This window comes from Siniperca chuatsi, linkage group LG11 (genome assembly GCF_020085105.1).
Source record: "Siniperca chuatsi isolate FFG_IHB_CAS linkage group LG11, ASM2008510v1, whole genome shotgun sequence".
Lineage (NCBI taxonomy): Eukaryota > Metazoa > Chordata > Actinopteri > Centrarchiformes > Sinipercidae > Siniperca > Siniperca chuatsi.
This window is the reverse complement of record NC_058052.1, coordinates 820435-844980: the sequence shown is the minus strand read 5'-3', so window position 1 is coordinate 844980 and position 24546 is coordinate 820435. Positions and strand designations below refer to the sequence as shown.

General features: G+C 40.8%; 1 protein-coding gene across 3 annotated transcripts in view; it reads right to left on the bottom strand.

Moving 5' to 3' along the window:
* Positions 1-1689: 1689 nt before the first annotated feature.
* The window catches only part of LOC122883923 (heterogeneous nuclear ribonucleoprotein L-like), a 70001-nt gene continuing 47144 nt past the window's right edge, over positions 1690-24546 (bottom strand). For all 3 annotated transcript variants that reach the window (XM_044213060.1, XM_044213058.1, XM_044213059.1), the window contains 7 exons: positions 16419-16490; positions 12358-12575; positions 8510-8631; positions 7651-7852; positions 6520-6577; positions 6197-6295; positions 1690-5046 (listed from right to left, as the gene is read on the bottom strand). In XM_044213060.1, coding sequence (XP_044068995.1) covers positions 4991-5046; positions 6197-6295; positions 6520-6577; positions 7651-7852; positions 8510-8631; positions 12358-12575; positions 16419-16490 — 827 coding nt within the window. In that variant the 3' untranslated portion in view covers positions 1690-4990. The remainder of the gene's footprint in view (positions 5047-6196; positions 6296-6519; positions 6578-7650; positions 7853-8509; positions 8632-12357; positions 12576-16418; positions 16491-24546) is intronic.

Below are 24546 nucleotides of genomic sequence, written 5' to 3'. Positions count from 1 at the left end.
AATGAGCTCACGCGATGTATTTCAAAACCGCCAATCAGGGAACGGAAGGCTGTCATGTGGGCTGAGCGGGAGAGAACGCGCCGGCGTAGCTCACAAACATTTAGTCCCGAGTTTCGTCTTCCAGGCAGGGATCACCTTCCTCTCCTGTAGCTACAGTGTGTCCTGCTCACAGTTAGTATGGGCAGTAGACGCCTTTAGCTCGATGCGAAACTGCGAACTGAACTTATTGTTCACATCACAATTTAACACTAATGTACTTGCGTAGCCTATCTACACTATACTATAGTTTACATAGAAGAAATGGTGATTTGGAACACGAGAGATTTCCTTGTGAATGTCCAATTAATTCATAACTGTTTCATTCATAACAAAGACTGATTCTGTACTCTACTGTACTCCAGCTGCGCCGTTCCAGACGGACCTCCTCACCACCACACTTCTGGTTCTGTCATGGTGCTCTTCTGGGGGACTGAGAGCAGAAGCTGCCGTAAGGCCCGATGTTTACCTGATACACAACATTACAACTGGGAGACGACAAAACCACATTCACCAAATACACACGCGATACAAGAATGAGGTGTACAGTAGATACATTGTAGAATAGTAATAATGTAATGGTAGTGGTAGCATTAATATTATGGGAACAGAGCCAGTAACAGCTGTAGCAGCAGCTGGCCAGCAGGTGGCCCACTACCACAGATCCGGTCTCCATGCCATGCTGTCCCTCCGCAAAACATTCTGCCAGTCACAGCGCTGCTGGCTGACTGCGCATGTTCCTGACTGGTCCGTCACGATGGGTTCAGGTGTGCATGTGGGCATACTGGTGTGTGTGTGTGTGTGTAGGGGGGGCTCAACAATGCTGGTTGCAAAATATGGAGTGTAGAGTGTGCCACTGCGTAGCGAACTCGTGCTGCCGTGAGTTCACGCGAGACCCGCCTGCAGGCAGTGCTCTTTACTGCCCCCCCCAACCTGCCCTTCAGCCGTGCCAGTTACCGCTCCCTGCTCACCTGAGCCCCCCCCACACTGGAATAAAGGATATTAAATTGATTACTTGAATTTGCATATTCGCGCAGTTCCACGCAGGGCTGGCAGTAGGAGGATGCTGAGCTTTGACTTGGGGGCCATCAATAAATTACTGTTTCAATGACAAAAAAACTTATTAATACTCCATATTAGTGAAAATTATGATTCGAAAAGTATACTGTCATGTGACCCAGTGACTCCAAATCAATACCAGAAATGATTATTACACTGGACAATTAAGACACACCTCTTTTTATTGGATATTAGTGCTTCTTCTATTTTATATTAAAAAATAGCTTCCATCTAATGACCCAGTGACTCAGCAGTATTTTACTTTGAGCTCATCAATATATAAATTAAATGCACATTTACTGAAACCATTTATAATAGCTTTTTCAAATGTATCAGCTTATTCATTGATTATATGCGCTTAAAAGTCTGTAATTATAACAGCGGCACAGTCCAGACTCCACACAAACCAGCAATTCACAAGAAAACCTCTGGTGTAGTCATTTAAAAAAATTACACTGCCTATGCCTAAAGAATGAAAATGGCCATTTTGACGTCACAAAGTGACCGCGAATGTGGTTCAAAAAGTGAACAACATCGTATTTCTGTGAAAACAGCATGCTTAGCTGTCAGTGAAGACGAGTGAGAGACGGCGAGTTGAGTTGTGTGTAGCTGACCTTCCAGCCCCAAACCTGGATTTATTCAATTTGAACATGTACATATAAGTTACAACCACAGAAATTCTTAAATGAATGGAACAATATAGATGTAAGTGCTTTATTAGTGATTACTGACTATTAACAACATTAAACCTTTACAGCCTGAAAATCACGAGATGTGGATACTGTCCTGTGATTAATAACTCACATCAGCTTCAGAATAACAACAGCCCTCATTTATCAACCCTTAAAGGCTTAAAAAACTTAAAAAAGAATAAATAAAACCTCCTTAGAAATACAGTAAGATCCATGTGATGTAAGAGACATACAAACGACATCTAAATGAGCAATAATTTAACAGCAGAATGAGGGATTCATCTGTCGAAACGTTTCACACCTTTTCCTTATTTACATATTATGTACAAAAAGCATGCCTTAATTAACGAGTGTGATGGATCCCGGCGTACTAAAAGAAAAATCTGCATGTCCTATATGAGACACGTGATCTAACAGAGACAATATGCGTTCTGTGCTTCACCAAAGAACTGGCCTCCAAGAAGCCCAGTGTCTCTGCGCCGCCATAAGGAGCCTATGCATCTCCCAGAGTTTAGGTAGCCTATTTAGTCACATATTTTATGTATTATTATAAAAAATAAAATATTGCAAGAAAAAATGAATATGCTGTTTAATATGACAAAGCAAAACGTCCTTTGATATTATGTAATTCCAGTAGTTTTCCATGCGCAGTGCAAATAGGTATATATTTATATCTTTGAAACGAGCAGAAACATTTTCCGCACAGACGTGACGCTGATTTTAACGTACGACAAAGATGGAATTTAAACGTACTAAGTTGGAAGGTAAGATTGGCCTATTTCTCAGGAACCCAAACTGGAGAGCTACTTCCTGGTTCTACTTTGACACACTGGTCTTACAGTAGTTGTGCACTCCATTTTAAAAAGCAGCACATATGTGTAATAGATATCTCAGGAGCATTCACCCCTCTTTTAAAAAGTTAAACTGAACTTGTGTCAGCTCTAGTCAAAGCATGAAGCAAACACTGGCTGTGTTTACATGCAGGCAGAACTCTGGTCTCAAGCCCATAATTCCTCTAATATGGTTTTTGGCTCTACACATATTAAGATCAACACTGGGTTAGGACAACAAGCTGAGCTCATGCTCAGATTCTAATGCCTGACTTGCCATGGAGACATCCTACTGCTTTCACTTCTGGTTTTTAACTAAACACGTGTCATTCAAACAGCAATGACTGGTAATCACTGAAGGACCAGCAACTCTAATGTGACATTAACCTGTTTCTGGAATGACCAGCAGCAAGTGATGCTGCAAAAGGACCACAGACAGGAAGTGACGTGCAGACAGGAAGCAGCTGAGAACTAAAACCCACCAACATGTATCTGTTATATTTAGTGAAAACCCAACATGTAGCATGTACAACACAACGAGCAGGGCAGTGTGGAGAAAACCGCACTACCTCCCACTGAATCCACTGAGTATATGAGCGGTCTGTTTTTACACTGTTGGAATTCTACTCCAGTCCACCAAATCATTTCTCGGCTGCTGGTCTGACGGCAGTAAAGGGGCACAGTCTCTGCCGCTGTGTTTTCACTCAGGCAGTAAAGTCGGTGCCATGTCACCACTGTGTTTGGTGTGGTCATTCTGATGTGGGTGTGTGTTATGAATATTCTGCAGACAATTTTTTTAACTTTGCCTAATACATATATCTTTAGACATGGGCAAAATCAAATTCAAACAGTCCCTCTAATATCATACTGATACCATGTGAGCCAGGGTTCACTGTGTGCTACAGCATGTAATAAGGAAATACTCAGGTTAATATGATCAGTTGTGTCTACAGGCTGCTGAAACTTACTTACCCTTCTGAAATAGTATTATGGAAAGCTGAGATAAATGTTCATGGCATCAGTAGTTTATATGGCTAGTGCATGGACTACCCTCGCTGCTCATTGTTTTCAATTAGCTCAGTGCATTAACTGTGACCTCACACATCGCTCTTTTGTGCTGCCAATAACATGTAGTGCTTCTGCCGTCAAACAGCAGCCTCAGTCTAAAACCCTGAGAGCGGCTGTACTTTGATTACAACCCACACTTTGAAAGACAGGACAAAAAAATAATAACTTTGCTGTTCTTAGAGCCTCACATTTGTCCTGAGGGTGGTTCTAGAGCAAAGGTCATAGAAGCGTTCAAATCAAGGGTTCATCTCTTTGGGAACATGAATGTGACTGGGCCACTTTCATGGCAATCTGCCAGTTACATTATCAGATGTCTTGTGAGCAAAGTTAATACTTTGGCCTGAGGCGCTAAAGGGACGATCACAGAGTGTCCAAAACCAGGGAAAGGTTATCCTCTGAGAAGAATGAATGTGCTCAGTAAATTTCATGACAATCTGCCCATTAGAGTTTGATATTTCTTGTGTCTAGGTTAGAACATTTGGAGATGCTGAAGTTGGGGCTAAAAGAAATGACAGTGAGCTTCATTAAATGGTAAATGGACTGTACTTGTATATATAGCGCCTTTCTAGTCTTTTCTGACTACTCAAAGCGCTTCATTAGAATTCATCCTCTTGGAAACATGAATATTCATGGAAAATTTCATGGAAATCCTGCCACTAGTTTTCCAGATGCTATGTCATAGACCAAAGCGTTAGCTGAAAATTCTGACCTCATGCTGCCGGCAGGGAAAAAGTCAGGTCAGAGGGTCTCCAAAACCACTAAGAGTCTCCGTCTGGGGACCATGAATATCTCTGTAGGCCTCGCTGCTGAGGGCAAACATTTCACAAAGCACTAAATGAGAACCTTAAATGAGAACTTACTGTATATGTTCAATGGCAATTCAAAACAACACACTGTATCTATCCATTTTTTAAACATTAAAATATCATTTCAGTCACCATGTGCACAGATCATGATCTTGAACACTTGAGCAGTGTCCTCCAGATGTCCCACATGACAATATAAACACATTATTAGAGTATGTCAGACAGTCACTAGTCTGTCAGCTTGTTGGGTTGTGATTGGATGGTGGGATGCCGGGTGTGCCTCTGATGTACAGTTTGGAGATAGTGACAGTGTCTTCTCTCTCTTTAACACATTTCTTTCCATCTTCTTTATCTCCTTTAAAGGCCATCTCTCTCATTCCCTTCTTCTTTCATTTCTTTGTGTTTCTCTCTCCTCCTCTCCTCGTCTGTGTGTCTGTCTCTCAGGTCAGAGGTCAGCCACCATCAGGCTCAGCAGCCTCTTCTTGTGCTCTGCAGCTTTTTATAGATGAGACGAGGTGGAGAAACACAGTTTCAGGGTGTATGGGTTGGACCCATCTGAAACCACACACACACACACACACACACAAAGTTAGCCGAACGTTTTTAAAAAATGAACTGATGGTTTTTATAATGCCAGGTTTTAGGGGGTGCTGCAGCCCCCTCAGCATCCCAATTTCCATGGATACTTGGAAAATGTTTCTATATGTTATATGTTTTGTTTATGTAAAAAAAAATCATGTTAAAAAATATACAATTATATTTTTTAAGGTCTCAAATATAAAATATTGGCAATTTACAAAATGGTAATGAAAAACAGCTAGTAGAAAACCAACACTAACACATCATCACAAAATATATACGGAACACCAAGACTGTTAGCTAGGAGCACAACACTGTGTGAGTAAACTGAAACAAAATATAATCTGCATGCTAACTGTGGTTAATGACACTAGATTCAAGCTAGCTTATAGTTAGGGCTGGCTTTGGTGAGTCCTGAACCATCCCTTAGTTATGCTGCTCTAGGCCTAGACTGCCGGGAGACTTCCCATGATGCACCTCTTTCCTCTCTCCTCCTCTCCCTCTGTATGCATTTTTATCCCATTACTGCATGTTACTAACTCAACATCTTCTCTCTCCCGTAGTTCTGTACTTTCTTGTTTCTCTCCTCTCTCCTTCTGTTGCTTTCAGCAGGTATTTCTGCCTCTTGAGCTGCAGGGTCTGGATCTGTGGTTGTGGGCCACCTGCTGCCCCCGTGTTAATGCTCGACAACTGCTACTACAGTTGTTGTTATTGGCTCTGTTATTATTATTGTCATTATTATTCCTTTGACTATCATTCCTATTATTATTACTTTCTTAATATTAATATTACCACTACCATTACATTATTACCATTTTAAAATTCTAAGTGGAATTTGCATTGTGGTCCCCTCCCCCCTTCACTCTCTCTCTCTCTGGATGGCCGCCCACCATTGAGTCTGATTCTGCTCGAGTTTTTCCTTGCCACTGTGGCCAAATGCTTGCTCATGGTGGGATTTGTTGGGTCTCTGTAATTAATATTATAAAGAGTTCGGTCTAGACCTGCTCTATAGGAAAAGTGCAATGAGATAACTTCTGTTATGAATTGGCGCTATATAAATAAAATTGAACACTGAATATATGAATGCTTGTAGGACTTGTCTGGCTTGTCTGTCAGACAGACTTACTGGGTATCCTGATCTGGTAGTGGTTGAGAACAGTAAGAACCTCCACAGCCTCCGTCTTACTGTCAAACTCCAACAAGCCAGAGATGGTCTTAGAGGAGGCTGACAGAGCGATACACAAGGCAAGAGGAGAAGGATAGACACAGAGGGAATAGAAGGAGGGAGTAATGTGTAATTAATAAAATGATATCACTTTCAAATTCATCAGTTCACACAGAGAAGTGAAAGAATCAATCTTTTCACAGGCTGACTACAAAAGGAGAACATGTACTTTATAAACTTGAACAAGAACCTAATAAAAAGTTACACATTTATGTTCTACTTACGTTTGGCATCAAACATCTTGAATTTGACGAAGCCAGGCACGTCATGCTCCGTGCACAGCTGTCAAAACACACGCACACACACACACACACACACACACACACACACACACACACACAAGCAGCTAACGTATGAGAACAGCTGCATTAGGCAAGACTTCGATGTAAAACGTGAGTCATCCTATGGCCTGATCTGGAGGTGGGCTTCAACACAGACAAGACTTCATCTGTCCCCAGCAGGACATTTAGCCGCTGCTCCGCCCTGCATCACGATATTTCTGATATCAGTTCAAAACCATTTCCAAAGCTGATAATATGAAATAGTGCCATGCTCATTTGGCTTGATTATGAACCTGCAAGAACATGTTATTCAGGATGATACTTAAAATAATTATATGGACATATATTTTAATCCAATATCTGCTTTTCACATATATTAAAAACCATTATGTAATATCATGTATATCATATAATATGTACATTATAATATTTATGAAGGTGCATTTCTAATATGCAATAAATACATTTCTAAATTTCTAATAAATGCAATATATACTCATAAGTAAGGAAAATTACATATTTTTGGCATATTTGTCTTGCACAGTGGGTCAGTGATTACGGTGAGTTTGACTCAGCCAGTCAGCTGGAATGTAAGACACAATGTGTCCATGCTTTATATGTGAACACACACATATATATATGTGTGTATATCTGTTAAAATATATTGGATATTTATGAAGATGGCCATTTTTGTTATATTTAGAAATATAGGTACACATATGTGATTTATATGTTTTGGATGTTGGTGAGAGACACACATTGACATATTACATATGTAATTCAATCAGATTAATATGAGATGTTGATACATTAATTAATACATTCTTAATGTAAAAGTTAGAGTTTTGTTTGAATCCAACCCTGGATTGACAAATAAATCAACAGCCATTATTCCATAATGTAAAGAGTGCAATGGACTTAACATTGTAAAGCCCAAGAACTGTTTAAGTTGACTGACATTCACTCCTTCCAAAGAGACAGAGGGAGAGGGACAGGTGTCTTGTAGTGAAGTACTTTCATTGTATTTTAAACTAAAACTTAAAACAGGACATTTATCAGACAGAAGTACCTTACCCTCAGTAAATGGTCCTGTGATATGCATGGAGGAACGTTGTAGTAGTGTAGCACTGCAGACGGAGGCTGGATGATATTTTTGGAGGCCTGTCCAGCGCTGCTGAAGCGGTTGTTCCTGGTCATGGCAAAGTCCTTATAGCTACTGCTGCCATCCTCTAACTCAAACACCTGACTGGGGATCACTGCGTGCTGCTTAGACACGCTGCACACAACACAACACATGTGTAACCTATCCCATCAAATCCATGCATGTCAAATCTGCTTTGCATAAAAGAGCAAAAAGGCTCCAAACTCCCTCTTAGGAATGTTTATACAAGCTCATACATACTGATGAGGCATTCAAGTGTTATTAATCCAATTTATTAGCCTACAGAAATCTGCAGTGGGAATTGGCCTTATTGTTTATATAGTTCATATATTAAAATGTTAAAATTATTTGTTGATTAAATGATACGTTGACTGACCTCAAATTGATCAACAACAGTTTTTTTTATTTATGGATCTCCAACACACATGTTAAAGTGAGAAAACTTGTTATCAACATGGTCCCAATTATTATTAAAGTCATTTATCAAGTGAAAAAGCCAAACTTTCTCTGACTCCAGATTCTCCAGTGTCCATTTAATACTATTTGGTTTCTGTGAACTGGCCTTTTCAGTTTGCCAGATAATCAGTAATCTTCTCTCTATTTCTAACACTGATTTAGATAAATGAGACACATTTTGGCTCTACAATTTAGCAATACATTTGACTCACATTTGCATGAGCCTTTACAACAACACACATGGTGAAAGATATGAAACTTCAGAAATAATAAAATAACGTATTGTGTGTGTGTGTGTATTGAGCTACTTCTCACCAGACATTGAGTCTCTTGCCAAACACCTTGATGCTGTTGAGGTGTGTGATGGCTCTGTCCACAGCATACTCATCTCCCATCTCAACCAACGCGGTACCAGGAACACTCTTCATGAACTTTACCTACAACCACACACACACACACACTCACAGTTAACAGCTATCTTATAAAAGAAACATTATGATTGAGCTGTACTCACCTTTTCAGATCAGAATCAGAATCAGAAATCCTTTATTGATCCCCGAGGGGAAACTCTTTTGCTACAGCAGCTCACTGTCACGTCAGTGCACACAGGATATAACACTAATAAACACATTTGTAATGTGCATCCAGCATGGCAGCAGCATAGAAAGAGCTCCCCGACATTGAGATAAAAAGCCCTGTATAATCAATATTTAAAAAAGTGTGGGACATTGTAAAATCTTATTAGAAAGGATGCTGATTATGACTAGAGAAGACAAAGGAAACTGTTTAATACAGAGGAGGACAGTGAGAAAACTAAGCTAGCGGCAGAGCTAGCTGAACCAGTGGCAGACCTGGCAAAGCTAGCGGGAGAGACCAGCCTGAGTAGCTGATACGAAGAGGAAATAGAACAGGTCACCCAAAGCAGTGGAATCGGAGGAACGTATTCAAAACATAGACGCTACATTGGAGCTCCTGGAACTACAAAAGCTGTTTGGAACCATACTGACGGACCAAGAGGGACGTTCGAGAAGGGAAAATATTAGGATTCACGGGGTGAAGGAAGGAGCGGTGGAGAACGCTCAGTCGATGATGGTTTTCGTTGAGACCCTCCTCAGGGAGAAACTGGAACTACCCCCGTCCTTTGAACTCAAGCTTGAAAGAGCTCATCGTGCTCTGGTTTCACGACCACCCAAAGATTTCCCACCAAGGTCCATTGTGATGAGACTATTCAGTTTCAGAAATAAAGAAGAACTTATCAAGATAGCATGGCAGAAAAAAGGCTTCAAGTACGAGGGGAGGACAGTGTTTTTAGATCAAGACTATGCACCGGAGGTATTGAGAAAACGGAAGGAATACAGAGAGGCAAAAAAAGTACTGAAAGAGAAGAAAATACGCTTCCAGACGCAGCGAAACTTCTGGTGTTTTACGAGGGAGAACCCTGCACCTACTTTATGTTTAGATTTGAGTATTTCACACAGGTTTTACGTTGATAGTGTTATATCCTCAAAGCAAGTTAAAAAAAAGTCAGGGCCACCTTTACGGAGCTGTTGGGGACATATGGATCTAGCTAACATTAGCAGCGAGGGCCCTATGCCCCCAGCGGTTAGAGGTCATCCCTCTGAGCCGACTAGTCAACAGGGCTCGGATTAGGTCGAAAAGCAGACCTCACTAAAGGAAGTTCCTTTATTTTACTGTAGAGTGTTTACTCCAAACTTTTGTTAGACTTTGAAAAATGGTGACAAAAAAATGTGATTAAGGTAGCCTCTTACAATGTAAATGGAGTGTTCAATCCAATTAAATGGTGTACGATACTAAATAAGATGAAGAAGGACAGGGTAGGAGTAGTATTCTTACAAGAGACAGAGAATGAATGGATACAGAGAATGAACATGAAAAGCTTAAGAGAAATGGTTTCAACCAAATATATTCCTCATCATATAAATCAGGAAGGGGTGGCTATTCTAATATCAGGGAGTAGAAACTATCTGAAACTGGAGATAAAGTGGATAGATACATCTTGGTTAAGGGGAGACTAGAGGGAGAGTTGGTCACCCTTTTTAATACCTACACCACCCCAGGCTCAAATTGGACATTTTACAGACAGGTGTTTGATCTGATGACATGAGAGATGAAAGGCATTCTGATAAGTGGAGGAGATCTGAATCTAAGACTAAACCCACAACTAGACTCCTCTGCAGGAGGAATACAGAAAACTACAATTAGTCCATAGTCCAGTATATAGAACTTTACATCTGACAAATGAAAAGAAAGCAACGCTCTGGAGACTGAATTTGAATGTACTGAAAGGACATATGAAGGAGGAAATCGAGGAAATCAAGGAGGATATCTTTGCAGAATTGTTGTAATTCAGCCACATTGGAGGGTTTTCGGGCATGAACTGCCTTTTTAAGGTCATGCCACAGCATCTCAATAGGATTCAGGTCAGGACTTTGACTAGGCCACCCCAAAGTCTTCATTTTGTTCTTCTTCAGCCATTCAGAGGTGGACTTGCTGGTATGTTTTGGATCATTGTCCTGCTGCAGAACCCAAGTTTGCTTCAGCTTGAGGTCATGAACAGATTTGGTAGACAGCAGAATTCATGGTTCCATTTATCACAGCAAGTCTTCCAGGTCCTGAAGCAGCAAAACAGCCCCAGACCATCACACTACCACCACGATATTTTACTGTTGGTATGATGTTCTTTTTCTGAAATGCGGTGTTACTTTTACGCCAGATGTAATGGGACACACACCTTCCAAAAAGTTCAGCTTTTGTCTCGTCAGTCCACAGAGTATTTTCAAGATGTTTTCTGGCAAAAATGAGACGAGCCTTAATGTTCTTTTTGCTCAGCAGTGGTTTTCATCTTGGAGCTCTGCCATGCAGACCATTTTTGCCCAGTCTATTTCTTATGGTGGAGTCATGAACACTGACCTTAACTGAGGCAAGTGACCTTAACTGTTCCATGTTTTCGCCATTTGTGGATAATGGCTCTCACTGTGGTTCGCTGGAGTCCCAAAACTTTAGAAATGGCTTTATAACCTTTTCCAGACGGATAGATCTCAATTACTTTCTTTCTCATTTGTTCCTGAATTTCTTTGGATCTCGGAATGATGTCTAGCTTTTGAAGATCTTTTGGGATACTTCACTTCAGGCAGGTCCTATTTAAGTGATTTCTTGATTGAGACCAGGTGTAGCAGTAATCAGGCCTGGGTGTGGCTAGAGAAATTGAACTCAGGTGTGATAAACCACAGTTATGTTTTAACAGGTGTGGCAATCACTATTTCACACAGGGCCATGTAGGTTTGGATTTTGTTTTCCCTTAATAATAACAACCTTCATTTAAAAACTGCATTTTGTGTTTACCTGTGTTATCTTTGACTAATATTTAAATTAGTTTGATGATCTGAAATATTTAAGTGTGACAAACATGCAAAAAAATAAGGAATCAGGAAGGGGGCAAACACTTTTTCACACCACTGTATGTGTGGATGTATATACAGCATCTTGAAATCAGTCATTTGATTATATTCTATATTTCCTGGGTTGTTTTTTTTCATGTTTAAAAAAACCGGAAAGATGAAGTGTTTGGTGGATATATATATATATATCAATAAAAAGAAAACTGAAAAAGAAAAAAGAAGAAGAAGTCAGATGCCCATATGAACACTAAAACAAGTCTTGTTTGCTATAACCATTCCTTCATAGTGGCCATTAAAACATCCCTTCCTAATGCACGATCAATGTAAGTGATGTAGTCACAATCCACAGTCCTCCTGCTGTGTAAAAATACATTCCAAAGTTAATCTGAAGCTAACATGAGGAAAATGTTTTTTTAATTTGTATTTATCAATTAAATGAGGTGGAAATTTTCACAGGGTCCTTATAGAATTTAGGTATAACTGTAATCAGAGCTGCATTGAGGTTTTATAAAATTACCATGTTTTATGGTCCAGTTCAGTGTTTCTTACCATATTGGAACAAGGATGTCCAAAAAAGTTACATAGTTCTACAGTGGATCATCAGTCATTCATGTGTAATTCCTGCACCCCAAACAGCAGTGACTGGTGTGAAGCCACATTTACAACAGTGTCTTTTGTTTCTATAATAGATATGAAACAGCAAAACCTGTCAAACATGTTAAGAATACACACACACACACCTACCTTCTCAATGTTGCCGTAGAGGCAGAAAAGGTTGAAGATGCGGGTGCAGTTCATCTTGGATGGATGGAGGCCGCTCACCATGGCAACAGAGCTGGGGGCATGGCCAGAGTATGAGGAGGATGACTGGGGCAGAGGGTAGGACACCATGTCTGGAACGTCCACTGAGGTGAGCTTGTACCTGCTGTTGCCAGGCAGAGGCAGCAGGGGGCAGGGGGGACCTGAGGAGGCAGAGATAATAGAAGCTGAGATTCTCAGTTCAACAAAGTTTACTGAAATGAATGTCATAAGAACAATACTGCCTGTTATAGTTAGATGTGGCTGTGCTGTCTTCAGGAGGGTTCCCACAATTTGCAAGAAATCCTTTTACCAGGAACCTGACCTACACTGAAATTAAATGTGTTGTATAAAGTAAGAGTATTATAGGATGCAAGTTAAGCATCACACTGTTGTCACATGACCGTGGCCGTTTACAGTATAATTAGTTCTGCATGCGCATTTCCTTCAGTCCAACTGTAACCAAGACACTGAGAGCTTTTATATACCTTCTGCACCATGATCTTTGTATGAGGTTCTGCTCCTGGGAACCCCAGGGATGACCTATATCTGACCTAAGCTGAGGGGACACAGCCTTGATGACTGACAAGCTTGGTGATAAATTCCTCAAGTGTTGTGCCGTTTTGTGACACCACTCTCTCATGTTCTTTTATCTTGGTCATCTCAGTGCTGACATATAAGCCCAAGACAAGACAACTTTATAGTTGCAAGATCCAACTGCAAAGGCTTTGCCTTTATCCACATAGCACATGTCCAGTTTGAGGTTTCTCAAGCCAATGTCATCAAAGCAACTTCAATTCTGCACAAAGCCCAGGCATTAAATGCCAGGCCAGCAGAGCTCCTGGAGATGGCCATTCGTAACCTGAAAGCTGGGGAGAAACAGCTTGTGCCCACCAGGGAGCAGGAACACCCCACAGATTTGTGAGTTATATATTTCAAGTTATAAAACTTGAAAGGAAATGGCGTTCCAACAATCTGGAAGAATCTCGTTTAGTCTGGCAAGATAGTCTTAAAACATATAGGAAGGCCCTCCGTAATGCCAGAGCAGCTTACTACTCATCATTAACCCCAGGTTTCTTTTCAGCACTGTAGCCAGGCTGACAGAGTGAGCTGTCGCTCAGTGCTTGCACCATGTATTCCTATAGTACTCAGTAGTAATGACTTTATGAATTTCTTTAATAATAAAATTTTAACTATTAGAGAAAAAAATTCATCAATCAATTCAATTCATCAAGTCCTGCCCTCAACCAGTACAGATTTATCTTCAAACACAGGAACCTTAGAAACAACTGTAAAAACTGATATATATTTAGACTGCTTTGCTCCTATCGACCTTCTCGAACTAACTTCGACGATTAATTCATCTAAGCCATCAACCTGTCTCTTAGATCCCATTCCAACTAGGCTGCTTAAAGACGTTTTACCCTTAGTTAGCACTTCTTTACTGGATATGATCAATCTGTCTTTATTAACAGGCTATGCACCACAATCCTTTAAACTAGCTGTAATTAAACACCTTCTTAAAAAGCCCACTCTTGATCCAGGGGCTTTAGCCAACTATAGACCTATACCTTTTCGCTCTAAGATCCATGAGAAAGCAGTCACCAATCAGTTGTGTGACTTTCTAAATAACAATAGTTTATTTGAGGATTTTCAGTCAGGATTTAGAGTGCATCATAGCACAGAGACAGCACTGATGAAAATTACAAATGACCTTCTAAACTCCATCAGATAATGGGCTTGTCTCTGTCTTGTTAGATCTTAGTGCTCCATTCGACACCATTGACCATCACGTCCTATTACAGAGACTGGAACATTCAAATGGCATTAAAGGAACCGCACTAAGCTGGTTTAAATCCTATCTATCAGATCGATCTCAGTTTGTACATGTTAACAGTGAGTCCTTCGTGCACGCCAAAGTTAGTCACAGAGTTCCACAAGGTTCTGTGCTTGGACCGATTCTATTTACCTTATATATGCTTCCTCTAGGCAGTATTATTAGGAAACACTCCATAAACTTTCATTGTTATGCGGATGATACATAATTATATCTATCGATCAAGCCAGATGAAACTAACCAGTTAGCTAAACTTCAAGCATGCCTTAAGGACATAAAGACCTGGAGGACCTGCAATTTTCTGATGTTAAACTCTGACAAAACTGAAGTTATTGTGCTTGGTCCCAAACACCTCCGAGACACATTATCTAAAGATATAGTTGCTCTAGATGGCATTGTCCTGGCCTCCAGCACCATCGTAAGGAACCTCGGAGTTATCTTTGATCAGGATTCATCCTTTAACTCCCACATGAAACAAACGTCAAGGACTGCCTTCTTTCACCTACATAACATTGCAAAAATCAGACACATCCTGTCTCAAAATGATGCTGAAAAAATAGTCCATGCATTTGTTACTTCTAGTTCGGACTATTGCAATTCCTTAATAAGTCCCTTAAGAGTCTCCAGTTGATCCAGAATGCTGCGGCACGTGTACTGACAAGAACCAGGAAAAGAGATCATATTTCTCCATTATTAGCTTCTCTGCACTGGCTCCCTGTAAAATCCAGAATAGAATGTAAAATCCTTCTCCTCACCTACAAAGCTCTTAATGGTCAGGCACCATCGTATCTTAAAGATCTCATAATACCATGTTATCCCACTAGAACCCTGCGCTCCCAGGATGCAGGGTTACTTGTGGTTTCTAGAGTCTCCAAAAGTAGACCGGGAGCCAGAGCCTTCAGTTATCAAGCTCCTCTCCTGTGGCATCAGGTCTAATTTGGGTTCAGGAGGCAACAAAAATCTTGGGTCATCTGTGTCGATTTCACTTCCTCAGCTACAGTGGTAACTGTATCTGTTTATGTCACCATGCGTGCTCACCGGACAATAGAGTTTTTCAAGTCAAGGGGAGAGTCCAAAGAAAATGTGAATAGTGCTGGGGAGAAATGAAACATGAGATTCAGCCCAGCTCCCCACCCCAATACATTTTGTGCTGTCCCTTATCATGTTGTAACATATGTTTCATTATTGCCACTCAACAGTGAGTTTGTGATATTTTTCTCAGTATTATAGGCCTACATATTACCTGTTAGTCTGTGCATCCTGTCCAGAGTCTCTCACACCAAACTACAGGACCCATACAGCCAAAAGTGTGGAGGCGCGCATCATTCCTCGGATGACATCGTACCCCATATAAGGACACCTTTGCTGCGGGGCTTGACTAGCCTATGACTCACTCAGGCAGCTTTATCATAGTAGACATAGGTATTTAAGTAAGTAAGTATTTTAATGCACATGCCTGCAATACTGTAAATATCGGCATGGACGTTACGTTTCACTTCATTGTTATTACTAATGATGGTATAATACCATTTAAACCTTGGTACTGGAATCTACTTAATGGAGCAAATATTTTCAAAATAGCAACCAATGCTTAGAAGAAGTGATCGGCTAATTACAAAATTGCTAGGAAACTTAACTAAATATTGAATATTCCAGTCGTTCACTATTTTAGTATGGAAGATTTAAAATACCTGATTAAAAACAAATGAAACAAAGAAATAAAGTGAAATACAATACACACTGTTATGTGTATTTCCTTTTTATGTATGCATTTACTGTGTTATAATTAAATGAAAAACATTTAAAGGAAAACGTTTTGTCTTTATTAACTGAAAGAATTGCCTTTCATTGGGACATGAATTTTCAATGCCATGTCAAAATCAAATCTGTATGTGTGTATGTATGTGTGTTGTGAGACAACTTAAATTAAAGACAGAGTCTAATTGGCAGGGATCAGTTTCCAAATGCAGGTACATACTGCTACACCTCTGGCCATTACACATGACTGGCAATCTACACCTATGCTGAGTGAATGTGTGTGTGTGTGTGTGTGTGTGTTTAGGAGAGTGTCAAGTTTCACCTCTGAGTTTGGGGACTGTAGATGAAGTAGCAGCCTCGTGTAAGGCAGCAGATTCAGTTACCAGTAAGTGTGTGTGTGTCTTAGTCTTACCATAGCCGTTATCACTGTAGGATGATGGGTGTTCTCCTAAAATGGCCTGCCTCTGCCTGCCCTTTCCACGGTCTGAAACACACACACACACACACACACACACCACACATTATTAGATTGTGTGCAGGGCTCACAGTAATTCACTTAAAAACAATGGGTTTCTTTCACAGATGAAGACTTTGCATTTACTTCTTATTTACTTCTGAAGGCTCCACAGTATAATTGAAAAAGGTATTTAATCCAGAACAAGGCCACATCAGTGTCTACTATATGAAACTGCCTCTTTAGATGGCTGTTAGTCCGAGACAGAGCTAAAATGAACTCTTGGGGCTGGATGATTACAACAGACAGTTTGGGTAATAGTTTTACTGTTCACCTTTGTTTTCTCTTCCAAACAAGTTTGACTAACCTGGGGGTTTGTTTACAACCAGTCTGACTGTCTGACTGCTTGTGTTTCTTGGCGCATTAGACCTACTGTATCTTTAGCGATGTTGATGTGTTCCCAGATCTCAGCAATTAACTCGGTCATTACAATGTTAATTTTGTTGAAAGAAATGACACACAAAACAACAGGAATAAGACCCAAGTTGTTTAAAAGACAGCCACAAGGTTACACCACAGTAGCATAATGGCACAAGATCATGTTTGAGGTTGAATCTTGAAGGTAAACTGTGATGTTGTAGCATAATGTGGAGGGGGAGCTGTCAGTTATTAGTCAAGCTCTATAACATGGAAACGAGGAATACTAACAGACCATTCCTATAAGCAACCCATATAACCATCTTATTAACCGTAATCAGATTATTGTGTAAACGTTGCCAGGGGTTTGAGCGCACAGCACAGTCAAAGATGCCAGAAATACAAGATGCATTCAAAATTCCTTGCCCTTGAACAACATGCAAAAATACAAGAATCAAAGGGAAATCCCAGTTTCACACAACTTGGGTCTTATTTTCATGATTTTGTCTATCATGTCTACCCATCCAGCCAAACATTTTCAGACGTTGCCTTGGCAACAGGCTAAGTAATCCATACATCCTTCGCAGCCACGTACTCCAGCTCCTCCTGGGGATCCCAAGACATTCCCAGGCCAGATGGGATATGTAATCCCTCCAGCATGTTCTGGGTCAGCCCTTGGGTCTCCTCCCAGATGGACATGAAAACCTCTGGAGGGGGGCTACCAGGAGGCATTCTAATTAGATGCCAGAACCACTTCAACTGGCTTCCTTCGAAGCGAAGGAGTAGCAGTTCTACTTCGAGTGACTTCCAGATGTCTGAGCTCCTCACCTTGTCTCTAAGACTGAGCCCAGCAACCCTACGAAGGAAACTCATTTCCTCCGCTTGTATCCACAATGTCATTCATTTGGTCACTACCCAAAGCTCCCGACCATAGGTGAGGGTCGGTAAACTGAGAGCGTTGCCTTCCGCCTTAGCTCTCTTATCAACACAACGGTCCAGTGCAACACCCACATTACTGCAGAAGCACCAGTCCACCTGCTGATCTTGTGTTCCATCTTACCCTCACTTGTGAGCAAGAACCTTGACATACATTGCTCAACAACTGAAAATCCCCCTTGTCCAGCAGAGTACTATGCCATGACCAGCTTGAAGGGCCATGACAAACCAAAGGAAGAAAAAAAAATACAAAACATAAATAAAATTGCAAAAAGAGATGTAACGTGGAAGTCAGTGGTGTAAGTGAGTGGAGGTGTGGTAAATGTGGTGTGTGGATGATAAAAGAACCAAACAAAGCGCATGGAGAGAGTCTCCCCAAGAGGGCTAAGGTGGCAGCTTATGTAGTGACTGGGAACATTGGGCCCAGGTGCTCCCAGTCTGCCCAAGTGAATGGCCCCGCCTACCAATTTCCTATACCTGCAAGAAACAAGGCACAAGCAACCGGGCCAGAGGGCCGTCACAACAACCAGTATGGTGGAGGTCACAGGTCAATGAAGCCAACATCTGCAAAAAGCAGAGATGCAATTCTGAGGCCACCATACTGGAAACAGACCAAGCACAATCCTGGCTGAGCTCAGTGGCCACTGCGAATGTTGTTCTCACCTAGCTAATAGCTGAGATCTGAGACACAATAACTTGCCACTTTTTTGGTACAAATATCTGCCATACAGCATCCCAAAAACAGAGCCCTTGGAGTGCACCAAATCCCAACAGTTTTAAACATTATCCAAGTATACTGGAATAGGGATGGACAGCAAGGATAATGCTGCAGGAGTGGTTTGAGAAGTTTTTATGGATGTTTTCATAATCTGAAAACTTGTCACAATAGAATCCACTGTAACAGCTGTGAATCCAGCTGACCACAGCCTGTATTCTCTGTGGTGGAGCAAATGACATTTTTCAGCCACTGTTGAAGCCAACAGGGGGCATTTAGTTATACATTTTGTTCTTTGGAATATTTTGGTTGAATAAAAAAAACCACACGCAATGAAGCCCCAACAGAGATGGCCTTATTTAACAACTCATATAATGTACATGATGGCTCAAGAAAAAGATGGACTTTTAAACAGTGTGTAATTTCTGTCTCTGTGCTGTTATCTATAATTCAGAGATTAGAATTGCAAAAGCAAATTGAAATGGTTATTTTCCAAAGGAGTGTGAGGCAAGAAAGTCAGGTCTGCTGCTTCATTCACAAACACTCTGTAGTCCCTCTACAAAGCACTACAGATAGCTACTTGTTTTGTCATTTTTTGTGTGTTGAAAGTATGTGAGTTCATTTCAAATTGCATTCATTTCTATAAACCACATTCATGAGTAATGATTCTACAGCCCGGAAAAATAAAACGTCAAGACACTCTATGGTAATGATGGTGAGTAAATAAGAAATAAACAGCTTTAAGGTGGTTTTATTTAGAGAGAGGCAGGTATAATGATACAGAGAGGGTCATGTGAGCAGAGATATGAAAGAGACAGTACCTGTGAGGCATCAAGCTTTCTCTTTTTTCTCCCTCAGCACGAAAGAACATCAACCTGCATTACATTATCATCATAATGATAAAAACATCACCATCACTGTGGCTGTCAAACACATTTAATCACTGTGTCTCATCCACAACGCAGTTAAAGCATTACAAACTGCAGTAAATATGCTACATACAAGCTATATACTACAATGGAGGCACATTGAAATGACACTGACTTTTTTCCCAGCTCATAGGAAGAGAGAGAAGTATCCCTCCCCTCACCCCTCACACACTGGTCAGCAGGTCAGCAGTTATGTGGCAGAGTGCTGATGCACTGCTGTGTTGTGTCCTGAAGACAGGCGCACGCACACACACACACACACACACACACACACACACACACACACACATCAACACACACAACTATTTAGAGGAGAGATGCTACAGCAGTGAAAAGTGAGAAGGCCTGGTGATAGTTCAGACAGCAGGATGGCCATCCAAACTGACCTTCGCACCTCAGATTAGCAGCACACACAGACAGCGTGCATGTTTCTGTGGTATGTTCAGGGAACCCTGTAAGTCACAGAGGCAGCTGAGCTACTGTGTGCATCAGCTAGTTGATGCCACCAAGACCAGCTTCGTCATTTGATGTGACCATTTGATCTTCACTGCAATGAACACGACCAACTGAGACGAAACACTGTCATTAAATGTTTCAGCTCTTCAATTATACAGTCATAACGTTTTATAAAGCTCCAAAAGTGTGTCCACTTCCCTCAGCTAGGGACGCAAACTAGACACAAGAGTTATTTGAGCTGGTCCTGAACCTCCTTGAATATGGGGACCTTCAGCTCAAGTCCTTGAGTTTCGGAGATATTCAGGAATCTTAAATATGCAAAAAATAAACACATCAGACAAGAACCAAATCAACAGCAACCTACAGTCACTTTGCGACTCCAGTAGAGCCAGAGGGACCTGCTGTACATGTAGACTTTTAGCTGACTGTACGACAAAAATACAGCTGTACAGTGTTTATATGACTATGGCTTCTTCTCCGTCCTTGGCCGTAACTTTGTGAAAGCTGATCTGAAGCAACATGAGCCATACAATGCCTCAACACACACACACACACACACACACTGTGGATAATGTCAGTGACAGTTTCAAATACTGAAGCCAAAAGAGGAGAGTAAAGGAAGAGATAGAAGGAGAAAAGGGGAGGAGAAGAGAAGAGTAAAAGAGAGGAGAGCGTGACAAAAAAGGGAAGGAAGCTGCGGAAGGCAAAGGGAGGAGAAAATGGATGTGGGTTGAACAGCAAATGAAGGAGTAAGTGAAAGAGGAAGGAGAGAATAGACGAGATGATGTGGATGGAGGAAAGAGGATAAAGAGATTGTTGAGGAGTAGGAGGGAGAAGTGGAGGGAGAGGTATGTTGGAGGAAAGATGAGAAGGAAATGACAGAGGAAGAGGATTAGCAGAAACAAGATGATGAGAGTGCAAAAGATGAAGAGGTAGCAGCAGCATGAGAAGGTAAGCAGAGAGGTGGAGGTGGATGGAAAGGTAGATGAGCTGAAAGGAGAAGCGGAAGATGAAGAGGAGAAGAGTGACATGGTGGTATGAAAGCTTTTACTAAAGAGATGAGGATGAAAACAGGAGACCTGTTATTTTGTCCTCTACACTGTAAGTAAGTTAGCATGAACATCTTAGACAACAGTATAAAAACATGAAATATTATAAGCCTCATAAAATACTAAATACAATGGCTACGGAAGTTTTTATTGGACTTTATTATTTGTAACCCACAGACGACAATCCACAAATGTGTACCATAAAACACAAATATCTCACTATCCACAAACATGTATTTTTTTATTTGAGTTGTGTAAAGTCAGAGCCTCAATAATACAGAGCGATTTGCAAATACGCATAACTTACTCTGTAAAAACATATTTTAATTTCACATAAATAATATAGGTTTTACAAATGTAAATCGTTTCACCACAACAAATACATGTAAAGTGATATATACACATTTGTGGATCCATTTTTGCACGTGAAACGAGTTTTGCACATTTGCAGATTGCAAATCTGCAAATGTGGGCCACGTGACATTGGTGACTTCCCTCCTGTTTATTCGTCCAATTCGTACTGCAGCAGATCTGTACAAAGGAAATCTGTAAATTGAGGTGCAGTTACTAGCTACACCAGCAGGTGGCGAGATCCCCTCACATGAGCTGATGGGACTACAGTCTGTAAGCTACTGGAAGAAGGCTGAACAAGAGTCATCGTACAACAGGAGAAAACCAGCTGGCTTCTACCAGGAGATGAAAGACAAGGTGGAGCATCTTTATTTAACCCAACGGTCATGATTCAGCATCGGGTTCATTACTGTCATCTCCAGGTGAGTGTGCTGTGCTGTGCTTGCTTACTTACTGGCATTACCTACAGTTTGCTAACGTTAGTGTTAGCTAGCTGTGGCAGTGGTGTTAATAAGATCTGGTATCACCCCCAACCCTTTTTAGATGTGGATCACCCACTCAGGGATTCTTTGAGCAATTTTTCTGCTGTTACTCTGCCTGAACTCGCAGTCATCATGTCTCTTATGAGAGTATCCTCCAGCCCTCTGGACAAAATCCCAACTAGGTTTTTATTGGAAGTTATGCATTTTATTTTGCCCCTTTTGCTAATTATTTTAACAGCTTGCTGTCTACTGGCTGCGTCCCAGATTTCTTTAAAACTGCTCGTGTCCAGCCAGTCCTAAAAAAACCTGGGCTTGATCCCACCCTCCTGGACAACTATTGTCCAATCTCCAAACTGCCTTTTATTTAGAAGAGTCTCAAAAAACTTGTATCTAAGCAGCTTCTCGCTGCTGTGGGGAACAATAATACCTTTGAAAAGTTCCAATCTGGCTTTCCTCAGCACCACAGCACTGAGACAGCTCTCCTCAAAGTCACCATTGACCTTTTAATGAATGCAGTTCATGCATGCAGGCATGTGTTCAATTCTTGTGCTGCTGGACTTAAGTGCTGCCTTTGACACAATTGATCATGGCATTCTTTTAGAATGCTGGGTGGGCATATCTGACACTGCACTAGACTGGTTCTCATCATATTTGTCCAATAGAAAATTCTGTGCCAGCATTAATAACTTCATGTCATCCTTTTCCTATATCAAGTACGGTGTGCCTCAAGGTTCAATTCTGGGACCAAAACTGTTCTCCTTATACATGCTTCCCTTGGGTGATGTCATCCGCAGACATGGTATTTCTTTTCATTGTTATGCAGATGACACTCAGTTGTACCACCCTGTCAAGCCCACTGACCTTAGTACGCTGAGTTCTCTGCAGGACTGCCTATCTGACATAAAAAATTGGATGTCGATAAATTTTCTTCAGCTCAACTCAAATAAAACTGAAATCCTTGTTATTGGGCCCCAACATATCACTAAACAAATACTGCCATCCACTGGTAACCTGTCACAACATATCAAGCCTGTTGCAAGAAATCTTGGTGTTCTGTTTGATAGCAATTTATGTTTTGAGCAACATATCACTAAGCTTGTCCAATCATGTTTCTATCACCTCAGAAATATTGCAAAAATCTGATCTATTCTAAATCTTAGTGATGCAGAAACTGTTGTACATGCTTTTATCTCCTCACGCCTTGATTATTGTAACAGCCTGTTCACTTGTCTTAATCTAAAAACTTTGACACGACTGCAGACTGTACAAAACTCAGCTGCTCGGCTGTAAACCAGGACTAAGAGGTACGATCACATCACACCTGTTTTAGCCTCTTTACATTGGCTCCCTGTTTGTTTTAGGATTGATTTAAGATCTTATTGATTAAGGCTCTTCATGGGCTGGCTCCAGACTATATTTTAGACCTTATAATCCCTTATGAACCTTTACGTAGTTTGAGATCTTCGGGCAGGGGTCTTCTGTCTGTTCCTGAGTCCAGGATGAAAACTAAGGGGGACAGAGCTTTTGCTATCAGGGCCCCGAGGCTCTGGAACAACCTGCCCGAACTGTCTGTTTATTTTATTACTTTATATTTCATCATTCACTGGTATTTTATTTCTCTTGTTGTGAAGCACTTTGTACTTTGTTTTGATAAGTGCTCTATAAATAAAGTTTTATTATTATTATTATTATTATTATTATTGTTACTCAGAAAGTGACACTAAGAGATTTTGAAGCCACAAATTGTGTTTGTCCTCATTTACTAAAGAACCACACCAGGTTTTGTGCAGGTAAAATGGCAGAGAAGCAGCACAGCTGATGTTGTCATTAGGCTCCTTCAATATGCAATTTATGTTTTTTCTGTTTAGAGGTGCAAAATATGGGAGGGGGAATGGACATTTATATAAATAGCCACTGAACCTGATTTATCACCGCACACTGACCACTGCAGCAGAGGAAACTGTGTCACTCACAGAGTGAGAGAGACTAGCCAGACAGTGAGGGAGAAAAGGTGACTGATGAGACAACTTTGGTCAGTCTTTGTAGTTGAGACAATGAAAACACTTCAGTAACAGGAGCAAAGATCATAAGGTCAGTGGAGCTCTTCATTAAGCACCACCAGACAAGACAAAAGAGCAGAAATGTAATAGCCTGTTATTTTTTACATGACTGCTTGTTCCTGACTTTTAATGGCTCACAGCAAGTCTAGTCTAGTGATCGCAACATTGGGGGTCCTTTTTATTTTTAATCACTGACCCTTTTATTGAGTATCAGGCTATTAAATGATTTATTTCCTCACATACAGTGTTCCTCTTGTGCAAAGAATGCACGCTTGCAGTTCCAAAAGTGTCGCCCCCCTTGCGTGAAGCATAAATCTGGCTTTAGTAAATATCCTCCAAAGAGTCTCACTTGAAGAGAATATACTGTATTTCATGTATTTGGTTAATATGCTGGATTCAAAAAATTCAAACAATCGTTGTATACAATGCCCACCTCTCCCTCCCCCCCTTTCTGTCTGTGACGAGCTTTCATTTAAAAAAAACACTCTAATAAACTGTGTGTGACCAGTGATTCCCATTACAACTCAAAGACAATGTTCAGTCATGAATTTTCCCTGTCTGTGCCCTTGCAATGTGCCTCCATCGAAAACATATAACACTGAAAATATGCATTTATTTAGTGAATATTTCATATATAACAGAGTTGGGACCAGTTCACAATGCTATCAATCATTTCATGAATCATTTTGAA